Source organism: Salvelinus namaycush, chromosome 14 (assembly GCF_016432855.1).
Source record: "Salvelinus namaycush isolate Seneca chromosome 14, SaNama_1.0, whole genome shotgun sequence".
Lineage (NCBI taxonomy): Eukaryota > Metazoa > Chordata > Actinopteri > Salmoniformes > Salmonidae > Salvelinus > Salvelinus namaycush.
The window spans coordinates 31,058,792-31,076,516 of NC_052320.1; the positions used below are offsets into that span (position 1 = coordinate 31,058,792).

Genomic DNA, 17,725 nt, shown 5'->3' on the forward strand with positions numbered 1-17,725 from the left:
CAACACTCTACTCAGCAAACTGGATGTAGTCTATCACAGTGCCATCCGTTTTGTCACCAAAGCCCCATATACTACCCACCACTGCGACCTGTATGCTCTCGTTGACTGGCCCTCACTACATATTTGTCGCCAAACCCACTTGCTCCAGGTCATCTATAAGTATTTGCTAGGTAAAGCCCTGCCTTATCTCAGCTCACTGGTCACCATAGAAACACCCACCCGTAGCACGCGCTCCAGCATTTCACTGGTCATCCCCAAAGCCAACACTTCCTTTGGCTGCCTTTCCTTCCAGTTCTCTGCTGCCAATGACTGAAACGAATTCCAAAAATCACTGGAGCCTTATATCTCCCTCTCTAAATTTAAGCATCAGCTGTCAGAGCAGCTTACTGATCACTGTACACAGACAATTTGTAAATAGCACACCCAACTACCTCATCCCCATATTATTACTTACCCTCTAGCTCTTTTGCACCCCAGTATCTCTACATCATCTGCACATCCAGTGTTAATACTAAATAGTAATTATTTCGCCTCTATGGCCTATTTATTTCCTTACCTATCTACTCTTCTACATTTGCACACACTGTACATAGATTTGTCTATTCTGTTATTGACTGTACGTTTGTCGCACAGCTTTGCTTTATCTTGGCCAGGTTGCAGTTGTAAATGAGAACTTGTTCTCAACTGGCCTACCTGGTTAAATAAAGGTGAAAAAATATATTATAATAATAGAAAAAAAACGAACCATGAAAAACAGCCCCAGACCATTATTCCTCATCCACCAAACTTTACAGTTGGCACTATGCATTGGTGCAGGTAGTGTTCTCCTGTCATCCGCCAAACCCAGATTCGTCAGTTGGACTGACAGATGGTGAAGCATGATTCATCACTCCAGAGAACGCGTTTCCACTGCTCCAGAGTCCAATGGCAGCGAGCATTAGACCACTCCAGCCGATGCTTGGCATTGTGCATAGTGATCTTAGGCTTGTGTGCTGCTGCTCGGCCATGGAAACCCATTTCATGAAGCTTCCAATGAACAGTTATTTTGCTGACGTTGCTTCCAGAGGCAGTTTGGAACTCATAGTGAGTGTTGCAACCGAGGACAGACAATTTTTACGTGCTACGTGCTTCAGCACCTGGTGGTCCTTTTCTGTGAGCTTGTGTGGCCTACTACTTTGCGGCTGAGCCATTGTTGCTCTTAGACATTTCCACTTCACAATAACACCACTTACAGTTGACCAGGGCAGCTCTTACAGGGCAGTAATTTGCAGTATATTTAGATCAATGATTATTTCAAGAAAGGGAGAATGCATCCATGAATATATTGTAATGAAACAATCAAACAGCGCCTCGTATTATCTGATTTACGCATGACGGAGTGGTCGTTGAGTTGCCTCTCCTCCCACAGACACATGCGTAAAACCCCTGCTTAATTGTTAATTTATCCCGCAGCCGTTGGATAGGCCTATAATTTACTTTCACTTTCCCACTGTAATTTACGATTAGCCTACAGGTTAAGGTATTGAATCTAGTGGGCCACTATAATTGTATAATGCGCTGCAAAATAGTGGTGTTGTAGCGAATTTGGAGAGCAGCTTGACATGGAACATACACACGGTTTCCAGGATCGTGTTTTATTTGGTGTGCTCACGTAGCCTACTAGCCTATAGTTGTTAGAAGGATAGTTTCCATAAGGGGGAAATACTAATGTCAGTAAAGCACCATGGACAAGATCGTTCATAGTTGCCATTATGCAAGGTGTTGGCCTAGGCTACACAGCAGAACGTTGTAGCGAATTCGGAGGGCAGACTGACAGGGACCGAACCCCAGTTTTCTTAGCATTCAGTGACAGTTCCAAGAACGTTTTTTTGTTTGTTCTCTTAACGCACCATGAAGGTTAGAATAGTGTATGCGTATAGTCTGAAATTGCCAGTTATTAGATTATTCGATTGATAAACGTGAGTGCGCAGTAACGTATATTTTCACCAGGTCATCTAACTCAGGCATTTCAACGTTGACGCACACAGCAACAGTTGAACAGATTCCCGTTTGTGACAGTCGCTGTTTTGTGCGACGCAGATTAGTTGGAGTGCTTGGGGAAACGAAGATGTCTGTTTTGGTTAGTTTTGATGTAGAGTGTTTGTCATATAAGGTTAAGTAGGTGTGTAAGTTATCCCTTGAGAGCGTTTGTTCCTAAAATACTTCAGCGTTGTAGGTGTCAAGTTTATCGGCATGTTTGCAGCAGTATGTACACGGGGAAGAGTCCAAGATGTGAGCATGATACGAAGGAATGTGTAGTTTCGGTGGAGAAAGTTGTGTCTTAGTTGTGGGGCTGCCCATGGGGCTGGAGATCAGAGGTGTCCGGTGAAAGAAAGGCATGTTGAGGTTGCTAGGGTCAGGTAGTACAGAAAGTGTCGTATGCTGAAGCAGTGTAGAGAGAGGTAGAGGAAGATGGGTACAGGGTGAGGATTCACTGTGAGTAGGCAGAGACTAAAAGAGAGAGTGACCGGAAGAAGAAGCGGTGTGGCAAATCTCAAATCGTTGCGCTTCGCCTTGTTGGCCACCAAGCGTCATGATGAGTTTAAAGCGAAAGGGAAACACAGGGTTGAGCCACACACAGCCGAGCAGAGAGAGAGAGTCGTTCCTGCGAAGGTAAGATAACAGAAGACAAACTTGCTGAGAAACCGATTATAATTTTTATACGATAACACGTCTACTAGTTTTGTGACATGAAATGTTATGGTCAATATGCCCCCTCCCGTCTTCTAGTTGTCTCTTGGGCTAGTTACGTTACAGTAGTGCCAGCCAGGCATCAATGACTAACTATCAGTAGTAGTGTAGCCATTTAGCTAAGTGATATTTTCCCACTTTTAAGCTAACTGTGCTATTTTTAGCTAGCTATCTACCTTTGTTGAAGCTATGCAATCTAACCTTAGCTAGATTAAGCTAGCTACCTGGCTGTGGTTAGACAGTTTTGAAATGCATATACAATATACTTTGTTGTTGAATTTAGTACGTTTGCTTGCTAGCTAACATTACTAGGTATGTTACGTTCTGATTGGGTTTGCGGAACTAGTTAACGTTACCTGGCAGCAGTAAACCGCGAGGCTAGTTAGCAAGCTGTCTTTAATGCCACAACAACACTAGTTGTTATATACCGCTAACTATCCAAGTGTGTTCCCTCAACTCCACGATGTAGATGGCTACATCACATCAATAGACATACAAACGTGTGCAAAGTCAAATATATGGGATTTGATGGCTTGGTCAAAGATACTGATAGCTAGCCGGATGGACTGGTTGTAGGCTGGTCTCTTAGCTAGCTACCTAGCTAGACACGCTTGCCTTGTTGTGACAAGTTTGATAGTGTTGGTTAACTTGGATGGTATTTTACTTTAGCTATTTAGCCAATTGTCATTCATATGTGATGAAGCTCTCCACTTTGTACTTGTCATTGAGCTAGCCAATAACTCTAAGCGGCTTGCTGTTACCTAGCAAGCTATTTACATGCAGCTGAAGTTAACGAATGCATCTATTCAGCGCAGACAGTCAACCTAAATCAGACTGAATGTGCTAGCTAGCTATAGCTATTTCTGGCTTAGCTAACTACATGACAGATTTGCAGCTAGCTAGCCTATTTTATTTGTATATATTAAGTAGCTATTTGTGAGTAAGGCATGCTTGAGTTGTTTGCATGTGTTGTAGGGGTTTCTAAACAGCTTGGACAGACAAGGTGACGTATCCTTAATGCACAGTTTACACTCCATGATTGTGCACACAGCCTACCCCTCTCTGATTCACAGTAATGCGCACCAGAATTGGGTGCACGAAGTTGATTTACACACCATCATTTTAACTGCTGTCACAATATTAGTGACCAGGCTTTATTGTAGGACTATACACATGGCGACTTTAATTCTCGTTTTATAGGACACCAGTCATTCCTTTTAATCCTTTTAATGACCTTATTCAGTGCCAACAGAATGTCTGACAGATAATTGAATTACTCTGACCTTCTAGCATCGGCAAGACACAAATCAAGGGCTTTGTATATGCTTGGAGCTCATAGGCAAATGGCAGACTCTTTCCACGTGCCCATCCTCATGCTACCTCAACCTCAAGGGTACAGTGTCCCTGTTGCACAGCCATGTAGAACGCGCTGAGTGGACATTGAGTTACAGTACAATGACTGAAAGAGACCAATTGTCTTTAACTCTTTTTGGCACCTTGTTTTAGAAAGAGCTGATCTCAGCACTTTGAAAATTTAAAAGCAAAGTTATGACCCAGTGAAAGTGTTTGCAAGAGTATGCCTATAGGCTGGTGTGTGTGAATGAAAACCAGCACAATTACAAGGACTATGAAGATACAACTTCCTTTGGACTTGAAGTTAATCATGCCAGTGTACGCCTATTTGCAGTTCTTTCTGTCTATCATGGTTGGCAACAGGTGGCTGACGGGCTAAAACCGGCCTGCGAGTGAGCCTTATTGGTTAAAAAACACTGTAAAATCACCAGGAATTCAGCAAAAATGACTAATTTAGCATTTCTTTCACCAAATATTATCACAAATAAAATAGTGTCTCAATGTAAAATGTAATCAAAAAAAGACATCAGGATATTATTTTTGAAGATATATAGTTTTGACAAGATCACAGTATTGTTTTTGCGTTAGTTGACTGTACCTGCACTAAAACTACAGTCTTTTTTTCTTCTTCATGGCTTGTTCTCAATCTTTTTTTAAGTAGGGAGCCAATTTATTTTCAGCACTTATTTCCCTGACTGATCAAAATTCATTTTCTCATGTTCTCTCATACTTCTGCAGCAGACATATGGTGATCAATATGTTTGGAATATCGAATCGCAATCGAATCGCAATAAAATCGCAGTATCAAATCGCAATAGATATAGAATCGCGATACATTTAGTATTGGCACCTAAGTATTGTGACAATATCGTATCGTGAGGTACCTGGCAATTCCCAACCCTATCAAATAGGCTCTTTTAGGTCAATTTGCAATGTACTAATTATTATAATTATGTTTTGGCCCCCTGACCATCCACTTCGACAAAAATAGGCCCGTGGCTGAATCTAATTGCCTACTCCTGGTCTAGAACAGTGGTTCTCAATCCTGGTCCTGGGAACCAGTTTTTGCCTTTGCACTAAAATCATCAAAGCTTGACGAGGAGTTGATCATTTGAATCAACTGTAGTGTTAACGCAAAAACAAACATTTGCACCCCTTTGGGGCTCCAGGACCAGGATTGAGAACAAGTGGTCTGCAGGATAAAGGCTGCTTAATTGCAAAACAAATCAAGTTATGTCACATGCGCCGAATACAACAGGTGTAAACGTTACTGTGAAACGCTTACTTACAAGCCCTTAACCAACAATGCAGCTAAAAAAAATATTGACTAAACAAACTAAAGTAAAAAATAAAAGAGCAACAATACAATAACGAGGCTATACACAAGGGGTACCGAGTCAATGTGCGGGGGGACAGGTTAGTTGAGGTAATACATGTGGGTAGGGGTAAAGTCCCCCCTTTCCTGTGCATCCCTTAGGTAACCATGGCAATGATGGGCCAGAGTTCCTGCTCCTCGATGAGTAACCACACCAAGGAGCGCGTGACCATGGCCAAAGTAACCCTGGAGAACTTCTACAGCAACCTTATCGCCCAACACGAGGAGAGAGAGATGAGGTAGGCCTCCGACTGCACACGCATGCACCCGTCTGGGCTGAGCCAATGGGCAGCGTTCTACCAATGCTTTCCACCGACATCCATCTTTTCCAATTTCTCTATTGCTACATTCTTCATATGCGTTATGACATTCAAGGTGGCGGTTGCTAACTTTGGTATTTGTGCTTCATGAATGTGTTAGCTGACGATTTAGACTAAGAAATGGTGGCCACTGCATTATTTCTGTAGAAGATATTCACATTTTAACAGTAGCTTTTCCCTCCCGTTTTTCTTTTTATATTGGGCTGATGACACTTGTCTGTCTTGCTTGGTAGTCCTCTATGCTCTTTCTAAATGCAAATTGTCTGCGGTCTTTCATGTTACCTCCCTGGCTCTCTTTGATGGAAACCACACCCTGTCTGTGTGCGCTCTAGCACACTGAGATCATTTCAGTTTCGAGATAAAAACAACTGATGTGTGAAGAATGTGTGTGGCACTGACTGGGGGCTTTTTTTAAACTTGTGATCTTGGAAAAAGTAGGCAGAGGTTGAGTGCAATAAACCAGAATGTTTCACAAATTCTTGACATGATTTCAAAGTATATATATATATATATGTCAAGATATATACACACACACATATACTTTGAAATCATGTCAAGAATATATATATATAATTAGTAAATGACCATTTCTGTTCAAACACTTACCTGAGTAATGATCAAACAAGCAGCTGATGGTGAAGACATGGCAGTTGGCTATTGTCAAGTAGCGGTCTGAGTCGGTTTCGCCCTCATGGCCACAGGAGGACCTTGTTTGTGTCGACTTCAAGAGGAAACTGATAAACAGTGAACATGACACACAGTGGCACCAATCCAACCCCTACTAGCAGATAGCCCTATTAATATCACTGGCAACCAAAGGTTACTCGGCGGTCTCTTATCTCAGCGGCTTCAGAGCAGAGAAGGAAATGACACTACTAATATGTAAGTCCCTGGGTCGCATTCATTAGTGCACACTGTAGCAAATCATTTTGCAACGGAACACGAAAACAAGCAGTTCTTATGTTCTGTGTTGTTCCTAGTGAATACGACCCTGATGTTGTGGTGATGGGGTTGATCCATAGAAAGCATGTGGGCATAAGGACCCGAACGACACCGGTCTGTGTTTTTCTGGAAGGATACTGCTCAATGACGCAATAAAACTCTTAGTCCCTTACACATTTTGCTCGATAAGCCAGTGAAGGTTACTCTTTCTCTCAAGGTAGAGATGTGTGGCTGTGTTTATATAGTGCACTTAATTGGTGTTAAAGGAGAATACGTATGTGGCTTAGCTGGAACCATTCGCCACTCAAAGCAGTGTCTGTTCTTGAACAAAGTATCAACCCAACACCATACACATTAGTTGAATGAAAGTGAATTATTTTTGCATTTCTGTTCCAGGCAGCAGAAGTTGGAAAAGGTGATGGACCAAGAGGGCTTGGTTGATGAAGAGGTGAGGTTGTGTACTCGGGCACACACCCGGGTTTCCATAATGAAAATGTTTCGCTGGAGATTTGACAGGCAACATTTTAAAATTTACCGTACATTTTAAAAATTTCCTGGACCCTTATGCATTGAGTGCATAATTTTATTAGGGCGTCCACCCACAGTGCCCTGAATGACAAATCATATTTAGCATGTGGGAATTCATATTAACAGAACATGCAAGTCTAGATTGGAACGGTGTGCTGTCCTTGCTGAATTCTGATGTGCACTTTGAACATGTTAGAATTTACTTTTCCTCAGCCAACAAGATGAGTAACTGACATTGGCTAGCGATTCTGCTGTTAATCTACTATAGTAGGAAAGTTTAAGCTACCTATTGTATTGGTCAGCTTATCGAGAAATGGTTTATTCCAATCACACTGGGACGATGGATCCTAAATTCATACAACAAGTAGACCTAGGCTACATAAAAAATAAATAACTTAAAAAGCTATGAGTCTGATGCAACAGATCAGAATATTTAGCTTAATGTTGAATAACTATTTCTTCACATAAGCGCAGCAATGTGGACAAGGCAGTAGACTCCAGTCTAATGGTAGTTCCATAATGCAATTAGCGGGAAAACAATTAAGTATATGTTTTCAAAATGCGTACTGCCTCCAGCTCATTGCAAAGTGGTGTGTGACGTGCTGATGAAGCCTGCCTTCCATTGCCATTTGATGCTGTGTTCAAAACAACTCAAATCTCAGGCTTCAGTGCATTCAAGACAACTGGGAATAAAACAAGTTCCGACTGGGGTGGAAATCGTTATGAATAGTCTTCAACTCGTAATTCCAACTCTGGAATCGGGCCTCTTTCTAGCGCTCAGATTTTCCGACCTGAAGATCACTGACATCATGATTTGACCACGTGTTTTTGAGTTCCCAGTTGTCTTGAAAGCACCACAAGATGCTGCGCTTACGCTGTCTGACAGATTTCCCACTCAAAGGCTCTCTATGCTGTACGCATGTGATAAGGTAACGAATATGCTGTACACGCGCCAGTTTAATTCCACTAAATTATGCAAATAACCTATAGACTTTTAAGCATCACCAGTCAAATGTATTTCCATCAATGAATAGGCTAAAAAGCATTATTTCACAATGGGATTTCTTTTCCTTCTCCTGGGCAATTGGCCGGTGCCAATTTTATTTATCTGCTTTTCAATATATTTTTCTGACAAAAGCCAGCTATTACCGGCTAACGGAAACCCTGACAGACACACACAAACTTTTGACACGTTCACACTAACCATTTCCCCCTCTACCTGTGCAGAAGTGTATCCGGCGTTCTCAGCACGCCAGGAAAGAGACAGACTTCCTGCGTCTCAAACGAACCCGCCTGGGCCTGGAGGACTTTGAGTCCCTCAAGGTGATTGGCCGAGGAGCTTTTGGAGAGGTAGGCATCATCCCTTTAGTATAAACGTCTTTTATGTAGCCTTGCAGAGTTTCAGCTTATTATTCAATACATTATTCGCACGTTCTGGTCCTCTTTGTCCCCAGGTGCGTCTGGTGCAGAAAAAGGACACAGGCCATGTGTACGCTATGAAGATCCTCCGTAAGGCTGACATGCTGGAGAAGGAACAGGTGAGGAGGAAGGAGTAGGGGAGGTATACATTGATGGCCAGTAATTTCTCTCAAATGTCCAAAGCAGTGTCTTTGATACAAACATGAGTGACTGTCATGCAATTGAGAAAAAAAATGTATGGTGCCGTGCGTGTATTCTTAGGTGGGTCACATCCGTGCCGAGCGAGACATTCTGGTGGAGGCAGACAGCCTGTGGGTGGTCAAGATGTTCTATAGCTTCCAGGACAAGATGAACCTCTACCTCATCATGGAGTTCCTGCCTGGCGGTACGACCCCCTCCCATGCGAGTCTTGCATGTGTATTTAGACCTTGGGGCTTGTATTCATAGTGTTTCAGAGTAGGAGTGCCTACTCCACTCGACTCAGCCAAAACTGATCCAAACTCGGCACTCCTAATCTGAGACACTTTGTGAATACGATCCCAGTAATGAGAAGCAATGTTGCAGAAAAACCCGTTTTGTATAGAACAAGCAACCTGCCATCGTCCAAAATAAACAATTCTGTGCAGCACATTTATCTGTAATTCCACCAAAACAAACTGCCTCACTGAATACGCCTCAAAGTCCAGTTGCAATGTGGTGATTTTTAACATGCCGCTGCCCCCTACAGGTGACATGATGACCCTGCTCATGAAGAAGGATACTCTGACTGAGGAGGCCACTCAGTTCTACATCGCTGAGACAGTGATAGCCATTGACTCCATCCACCAACTAGGCTTCATCCACAGAGACATCAAACCTGACAACCTGCTACTAGACTCCAGGGTGAGTTTGAGCATGGACTTGGAGACACATAAATATGAGCTCAGATTGGTGGTTTGGTTAAAGTGCACAACTGGGTCGAATTCACAAGGGACCAAACGGAAGAAAACGGACTAAACTTGTCCAATAAGAAATGCTTGATTTCATTTTGTGGTGCAGAAGGTTTTGCTTTGGTGTGCAGTAATGAATATGATCCTGTACTGAAGGTGCCTTGATTGTTGTGCTTTTTGATTGTTCCAGGGCCATGTGAAGCTGTCTGACTTTGGTTTATGCACGGGTCTGAAGAGGGCCCATCGTACAGAGTTCTACAAGAACCTCAACCACAGCCTCCCCAGTGACTTCAGTAAGCAAAGTCAGGCATCTCCAATCAATCCATTACTTTACATACTAACACCCTGTATCAATGTTAAAGCCACAATCTGGAGTTTGTGTCTGAGCCCTTATAGTTGTTGAGATTGACATGATATTTGGAAGCATATTTTGGAGCTACACTTTGTTTGCAAACATTCAAATGACAATGATGTAATATTTGGGTTATGATAGAGTAAAACGGATGCACTAAACTCAAAAGGAATTTATAAATTCTATTAATTGGAAATGTATTTGAACAGTAGGAAATGTCCCAGATTGAGCATTTTTAATGTTTCTCTACAAACCTGGTTCTGATTTGAAATGTGCTTTTTTTTTTTAAGGTAAGAACTTAGATTTGTTTTTAGGTATGTTTTATATTATATAAAGGTGTTTTACCAGTGTGTACATATTTGTGTTGTTGCATGTTACAATCCTTACTAACAAATTCATTGAATATATCCTGACTGTAAATCACTGGATTAGAGCTGATAAATGACAAGGCAAAAACAGGTTTTTAGAAATGTTTGCAAACGTATAAAAAAATCTTAAATATCACATTTTACGTAAGTATTCAGACCCTTTACTCAGTATTTTGTTGAAGCACCTTTTGCAGCGATTACAACCTCGAGACTTTGGAATTGCGCTACAAGCTTGGCACCTGTATTTGGGGAGTTTCTCCTATTCCTCTCTGCAGAGCCTCTCAAGCTCTTTCAGGTTGGATGGGGAGTGTTAATGCACAGCTATTTTCAGGTCTCTCCAGAGATGTTCAAGTCCGGTCTCTGGCTGGGCCACTCAAGGCCATTCAGAGACTTGTCCCGAAGCCACTCCTACTTTGTCTTTGCTGTGCTTCGGGTTGTCGTCCTGTTGGAAGGTGACCCTTCACCCCAGTCTAAGGTCCTGAGCGCTCTGAAGTAGGTTTTCATCATGGATCGCTCTGTACTTTGCTCCGTTCATCTTTGCTTCGATCCTGACTAGTCTCCCAGTCCCTGCCGCTGAAAAATATCCCCTCAGCATGATGCTAGCACCAGGTTTCCTCCAGACATGACACCTGGCATTCAAGCCAAAGAGTTCAATCTTGGTTTCATCAGACCAGAGAATCTTGTTTTTCATGGTCTGAGAATCCTTTTGGTGCTTTTTGGCAAACTCCAAGCGGGCTGTCATGGCTACCGTTTGGCCACTCTACCACAGACAAACTCTGGAGCTCGGTCAGTGACCATTGGGTTCTTGGTCACCTCCCTGACTAATGCCCTTCTCCCTTGATTGCTCAGTTTTGGATGATCAATGGAAACAGGATGCACCTGAGCTTAATTTCGAGTCTCATAGAAAAGGGTCTGAATACTTATTTACATAAGGTATTTCTGTTGTGAATTTTTTATACATAAAAAAACTGTTCGCTGTGTCATTATGGGGTATTGTGTAGATTGAGAATGTTTATAAAAAAATAAATAAAAAAAAGTTATCCATTTTAGAAAAAGACTAACGTAACGAAATGCGTAAAGTGTAGGCGTCTGAATACTTTCCGTATGCACTGTATCTTAACCTGCAGGTGAGTTAAACCGGTTTAACCAGTATGTAAGTTGCATCATTTTAAAGAACTGTTCATTCTTCTTTACAGCATTCAATAACATGAACTCAAAGAGGAAAGCAGAGACATGGAAGAGGAACAGGAGACAGCTGGTGAGAAAATAAAGCTAGATAGGAAGGCAGCATATTCTACACACTCACACTTGTATTGGCGTGGTCTTGTAGTCACATTTATACAATACTATGAAGCCTTGAATCAAGTAAAAAAAAATATATAAAAAGAATTTGATACTGTCTTTGCTCTCTCCCTTTAGGCCTTCTCTACTGTGGGCACCCCTGACTACATCGCCCCAGAAGTCTTCATGCAGAACGGATACAACAAGCTCTGTGATTGGTGGAGCCTGGGAGTCATCATGTATGAGATGCTGATAGGTGAGATCTCATTGACATGTTCTACTTGGAGCCTCCTCAAAGCCATTGATGGTAGTTTTTGGAAATTATCTTTCAAACATACACTACATGACCAAAAATCTGTGTACACCTGCTCGTCGAACATCTCATTCCAAAATCATCGGCATTCATATGGAGTCGGTCCCCCCCCTTTGCTGCTATAATTTCTGTATGGACCTCGCTTGCTGCACGGGTGCATTGTCATGCTGTAACAGGAAAGGGCCTTCCCCAAACTGTTGCCACAAAGTTGGAAGCACAGAATGTAATTGTAGCATTAAGATTTCCCTTCACTGAAACTAAGGGGCCTAGCCTGAACCATGAAAAACCGCTCCAGACCATTATTCCTCCTCCACCAAACTTTACAGTTGGCACTCTCCATTGTGGCAGGTAGCGTTCTCCTCACATCCGCCAAACCCCGATTCGTCCGTCAGACTGCCAGATGGTGAAGTTTGATTCATCACTCCTGAACATGTGTTTTCACTGCTCCAGTGGCGGCGAGCTTTACACTACTCCAGCTGCCGCTTGGCATTGCGCGTGATGAGCTTAGGCTTGTGTTCGGCTACTCGGCCATGGAAAGCCACTTCATGATGCTCCAGACGAACACTTATTGTGCTGACGTTGCTTCGAGGCAGTTTGGAACTCAGTAGTGAGTGTTGCAACCGAGGACAGGCTATTTTTACACGCTTCAGCACTTGGCGGTCCCGTTCTGTGGGCTTGTGTGGCCTACCACTTTGCGGCTGAGCTGTTGTTGCTCCTTGATGTTTCTACTTCACAATAACAGCACTTACAGTTAACCCAGAGCAGCTCTAGCACAGCAGAAATTTGACCAACTGACTTGTTGGAAAGGTGGCATCCTATGACGATGCCACGTTGAAAGTCACTGAGCACTTCAGTAATTCCATTCTACTGCCAATGATTGTCTATGGAGATTGCATGGCTGTGTGCTTGATTTTATACACCTGTCAGCAACAGGTGTGGCTGAAACAGCCGAAGGGGTGTCCACATACTTTTGTGTGTCTAATATAGTGCGTATTATGAATGTCACAAAATGATGCCATTCCTATGCATTTGGCCATGCCTGGCTTATGTGTTGATTCCTTGTGTGTATTATGCTCCAGGCTATCCCCCGTTCTGCTCGGAGACCCCCCAGGAGACCTACAGGAAGGTGATGAACTGGCGGGAAACACTGACCTTTCCCCCGGAAGTGCCCATCTCCGAGAAGGCCAAGGACCTCATCCTCAGGTTTTGCTGCGAAGAGGAGCACAGGATTGGAGCGACGGGGGTGGAGGACATCAAGGGCAACGCCTTCTTCGAAGGGGTGGACTACGACCACATCAGGTAGGAGGGCTTAAAAGAATAGTTCATAACTTTTTTTTTTTTGGTGTGTGCAGATCTGCCAAAGTGCATGCATTTTGTATACCATGCATGCAATTTGAGGTCAAAGTACTCTGGTACGAAAAACTACCCTATATTATGTAGCAATTGGCATGTTGTGTTTTTTGACTCAACCGTCTGAAGTTGTAGTGGAGTCAGGACTTGGGCGAGAACATGGAGATCTGAAACAAGCTCATATAGGCCTAGTTCAGTTGTTTCATATTCCAAATAGCCTACTGTAAACTAGACTACTACATTGCATCCAGTAATTGAATTATTCAAAAATGTCTCCCCCAAACAAAATTAGACAGTTTACATTTTTCTAGAGGCGAACCACAAAGACACCTATTTAATTGGAATAATCATTACCCCTAAATGTTACCTAGAAAAATATGAAAGTGTCATTAAGACCACCTCAATTTTAATTTAGGATAAAACCCAAAACTTCTGTGTTGGCTACAGTTTTTGATATCATTTAAGACTCTAGGTTTCAGGAAATGGCAGTTACATGTTTTTCAAATGCAAAATTCTCCAACTTTAAGTTGACTGCCCCCCTCCGGACCTCCCCCATATCCCGTCAAAAAAAAGCCCTGATTGTACATAAAAATATAAAAAAGTATATCTAGCTAGCTACTGAAGAGCAGCCAAGTACCCATAAGTCTATCTGTATAGCCTACTATTCCTATGGAGGCAGTCTTCTGCCAACATCATTATTAGGCAAAACATGAATTAGCCTGCTCCTATTATTTGAGCATTGTGGTTGCGTGTGCTGTGAAGTGGTACTCGTAAAAATGATTCAAGGTTGGAAGGTCTGTGTATTTTCATCCAAACCATTTATAAAAAAATAAATAAAAAAAAGTTTATTAGCTGGTTATTTACCAACCTCCATAATCTCCTGGCTAGCATTTTCTGACAATGTAGCGGTGCATTTAAAAAAAAAAATATATATTTAAACGGGTGAGAACAGTCCCGTTATAAAACCAGAGTCCCGTGTTGTCCCTACAGAGAGAGGCCCGCTGCCATTCCCATCCAGATCAAAAGCATCGACGACACGTCCAACTTTGACGAGTTCCCAGACTCCGATATCCTCCAGCCAACAGGTACGTTGCTTATTGTCACAACACCAGTAGCTGTCAGTAGTCATAGATCGACAGTATCATGTTCATTAGGTCCCTCCCCGTTTTTTGGTTCCTTCTGTTCTGTTTGGTTCCTAGAGTAAACGGTAAACATTTTCCCTTGCAAAATGTTTTGCAATAGTCTGCGACTAATGAATACACCCCTGGTAGTCCCTCCCAGGTTGTCAGTTTTCTTTCATTTGGTACCTAATAAACACAGCCCTGGTCAACCACCTTGAAACAAGGCTGTTTTTTTTTTTATATAATTTTTTAAATCCTTTGTTTTCCTAAATTGCCCTGTGTGAAATAATCCCTTTACTTTTCCTCCTCAGCTGCCCCTGTGGTGTCTAACCATTCTGAGGCAGACCTGAAGAACAAGGACTGGGTCTTCATCAACTATACCTACAAGCGCTTCGAGGGCCTCACAGCCCGAGGGACCATCCCCTCCTACATGAAGACAGGGAAGAGATGAATAATTTCTTTGTTCACTCACTCTACCTGCCCCTCAGACTGGCATTCAAAAGGAATACACCATGGAGCCCAGCGACCACTCCTCTAGCTCCAAACTCCAAAAGAAACTAAATTAGCCTTGTTTTGGGCCCTTCCTGCTGAAGGGACGTTCCTCCTTCCCTTGCATGGGACTTGTTGAAGGGCTCTGTGTAGAGAAGTGTGGCCTACTCCAACTCTAGTCTGTGTCGATCTAAAAAAAAAAAAAAGCCAGTATAGTGCTGGAAGATATGGATGGTGTTCCCATTACACTGTCTGCAAGCTCAATTCTTCATGGCATAATTGTTTTTCTACATGGAAACTCACATGCTGTTCCACCCCAGTATTGAATTTCCCATAGCTTTCTTAAAAGTGGGATCCACCGAAGAGCAGTCTTGGAGATGTTATTGCCTTAGTTTGGGGAACATCTCTCATAGATCTCCACTAGCATCGGTCCAACTCGGCCAAGACTGATTCTCTATGCTTCATTATTCCACAGGAACGAACCAAGATACCAGCATAACCGGTCACCCTAGGGGCCAGAGCCCGTTGTCACACCAGCGGACCACACTCAACCGGCTATACCCGCATTCCCCCCCCCCCCCCCCCCCCCCCGTCATAAACGGGCTTTGAAGTCTTAGCAGAGCGGCCAATTATCAAGGGACTGGGATCCAATATGTCTCGCTTTTCTGTCAAAGGGCTAGCTTTACTCTCTTCAGTCCTTTTTCAACGAGAGAAAAATGTTGCTCCACACAATTGAATTCTCCATCTTTAGAAATGAGTTCCCCCTATTAAAATCATTAGAAATGGAGTGTCATTTGATGGGAACTAATGAGTTTTTAGTGAGCTCTCTGAAGCATCTTGGGTGCTTGTGCTTCCGACAGGTTGCCTGTTGCAACAAGACAACTCTTAACCAAAGACGCTGAGATTATTATTTTAGGGTTTCAATGTAATTGCTTTGTCCCCATGTAATTGTCACTTCAATACCATCAATGGTAGAGCTGTTTTTATACATGGATTTATGCAAGTGTTTATAGCAATAGAATCACCTCTGGAATATGATTCCATTTGAAATGGAACTACACCTCCCAGAAGCCCACTTGTTTAGATTCATTCTTGATTTGACAATCATCCACTTTTGAAGGGTAGCATTCATGCTGTCCTGAGTTTATTATTCGCCAATAATCTGTTATAGCTCTAACTTTTTCTGGATATGCATGTCCTTTAGCTAGAGCGCACAGTCAAATGCAAAACTTTGCGCCTACCGACCATTTCTTTGGTTTACTTTTCAATGGACCTTTTGTGGTAGGGGAGCTAGAAGTAAGGCCAAGACATCAATCTTCTGTTTGTTCTCTCGTTCATTTTTTTTTACTTCCTGACCATTGGTCTGTAGGGGCTTGGTAGGTGAGGTGGCAGGCAGCGCAAGTTGGTTCAGTGGAGCTGGAAGGAACGGGGAATAGAAAAGGAGCACCTTTTTAGATTGAGTGACACTCAGGGTCTGTATACTCTGACCCCAGGTTTGGATCATTCACGTCACCTTTCACTTCCTGTCTTGTCTATAGTTTCCTCTTGCTGTCGCTTGTTTTTTTTTCTTAGCAACTGAGCTTTGAGTAACATTTTAAACATTGCATTTGTCTGAAGTTTTGTCAAGGATATGTCACCTGGAAGTTCCTTACTTTTCAAGAGGTGTGAGGGAGAAACTCTGACCTTAACTCTACCCAGGGCTATATGTGACTGTCCTTAAAACAAAATCCCAAATGCTGTGTCATTTGAATTGAATGTAATCCCAAGGTGTAGTGGCAGATTAATTTCATGCCATGTTAATTCCAAAATGCTGAATGTAGCCAAAGCCACCATTTAGTGGTAGGTTTCTGTCACACAGGGAAGATGTCATCTGGTCTTTTCTTAAATCCCTGTATGGTGTTCTGGGTAGTTTAGAGTACTTGCTGAAATTGAATAGCCAGATTATAATTTATTTTTTACAACTGAGCGACAGCTGGTTTGAGACTGGTCTCTAACATTTTACTGATGCTTGATGTCCAAATGATTCTGTAATGCTGGGTTTAAAAACTATTTGGGCGGATGAGGTGGGAAAGTGCATATGAGTTTTTAAATAATTGTATTAATTTATGCTGCTTGGTGTGTGTGTGATTTGCTTGTCTTCAGAGGAATGGTTGATATGCTCAGTAAAAATGATGTTTGATTAACCCACACTGATAACCTCAAGTTATTTTGTAGATGTCACCCAACGGTGTGTATGCTGTTCTTTTTCTCAAAGGCATACATTGTGTGTGCGTGCCAGTCAAAAGTTTGGACACAACTACTCATTCAAGGGTTTCTTTATTTTTTACAATTTTCTACATTGTAGAATAGTAGTGACGGCATCAAAACTATGAAATAACACATGGAATTATGTAGTAACCAAAAAATGAGATTCTTAAAAGTAGACATTCTTTGCCTTGACGACAGCTTTGCAGTCTTGGCATTCTCAACCAGCTTCAACGGTAATGCTTTTCCAACAGTCTTGAAGGAGTTCCCACATGCTGAGCTGCTTTTCCTTCACTCTGCGTTCCAACTCATCCCAAACCATCTCAATTGGGTTGAATTCAGCTGATTGTGGAGGCCAGGTCATCTGACGCAGCACTCCATCACACTCCTTGGTCAAATAGCCCTTACACAGCCTGGAGGTCCATTGTCCTGTTGAAAAAAAACAATTATAGTTCCACTAAGCCCAAACCAGATGGGATGGTGTATTGCTGCAGAATGCTGTGGTAGCCATGCTAGTTAAGTGTGCCTTGAATTCTAAATAAATTAGTATCACCAGCAAAGCCCCATCACACCTCCATGCTTCACGGTGGGAACCAAACATGTGGAGATCA

At 42.5% G+C, this 17,725-nt stretch overlaps 1 protein-coding gene across 2 annotated transcripts; it reads left to right on the forward strand.

Annotated features, from left to right (window-relative positions):
- The first annotated feature begins 2,185 nt into the window (after positions 1 to 2,185).
- LOC120059385 (serine/threonine-protein kinase 38-like) lies at positions 2,186 to 17,057 on the forward strand. 2 transcript variants are annotated; one of them, XM_039008395.1, is made up of 13 exons: positions 2,186 to 2,652; positions 5,561 to 5,697; positions 7,117 to 7,168; positions 8,476 to 8,598; positions 8,703 to 8,786; positions 8,929 to 9,052; positions 9,395 to 9,549; positions 9,787 to 9,898; positions 11,513 to 11,574; positions 11,736 to 11,853; positions 12,990 to 13,209; positions 14,251 to 14,345; positions 14,693 to 17,057. In XM_039008395.1, exons 2-13 carry the CDS (start codon positions 5,567 to 5,569, stop codon positions 14,830 to 14,832), a joined length of 1,416 nt encoding a protein of 471 aa, XP_038864323.1. In that variant the 5' UTR covers positions 2,186 to 2,652; positions 5,561 to 5,566; the 3' UTR covers positions 14,833 to 17,057. The 2 variants fall into 2 exon arrangements, with proteins under 2 accessions (XP_038864323.1, XP_038864324.1); XM_039008396.1 differs by having other exon boundaries at positions 9,787 to 9,889.
- The last annotated feature ends 668 nt before the right edge of the window (positions 17,058 to 17,725 follow it).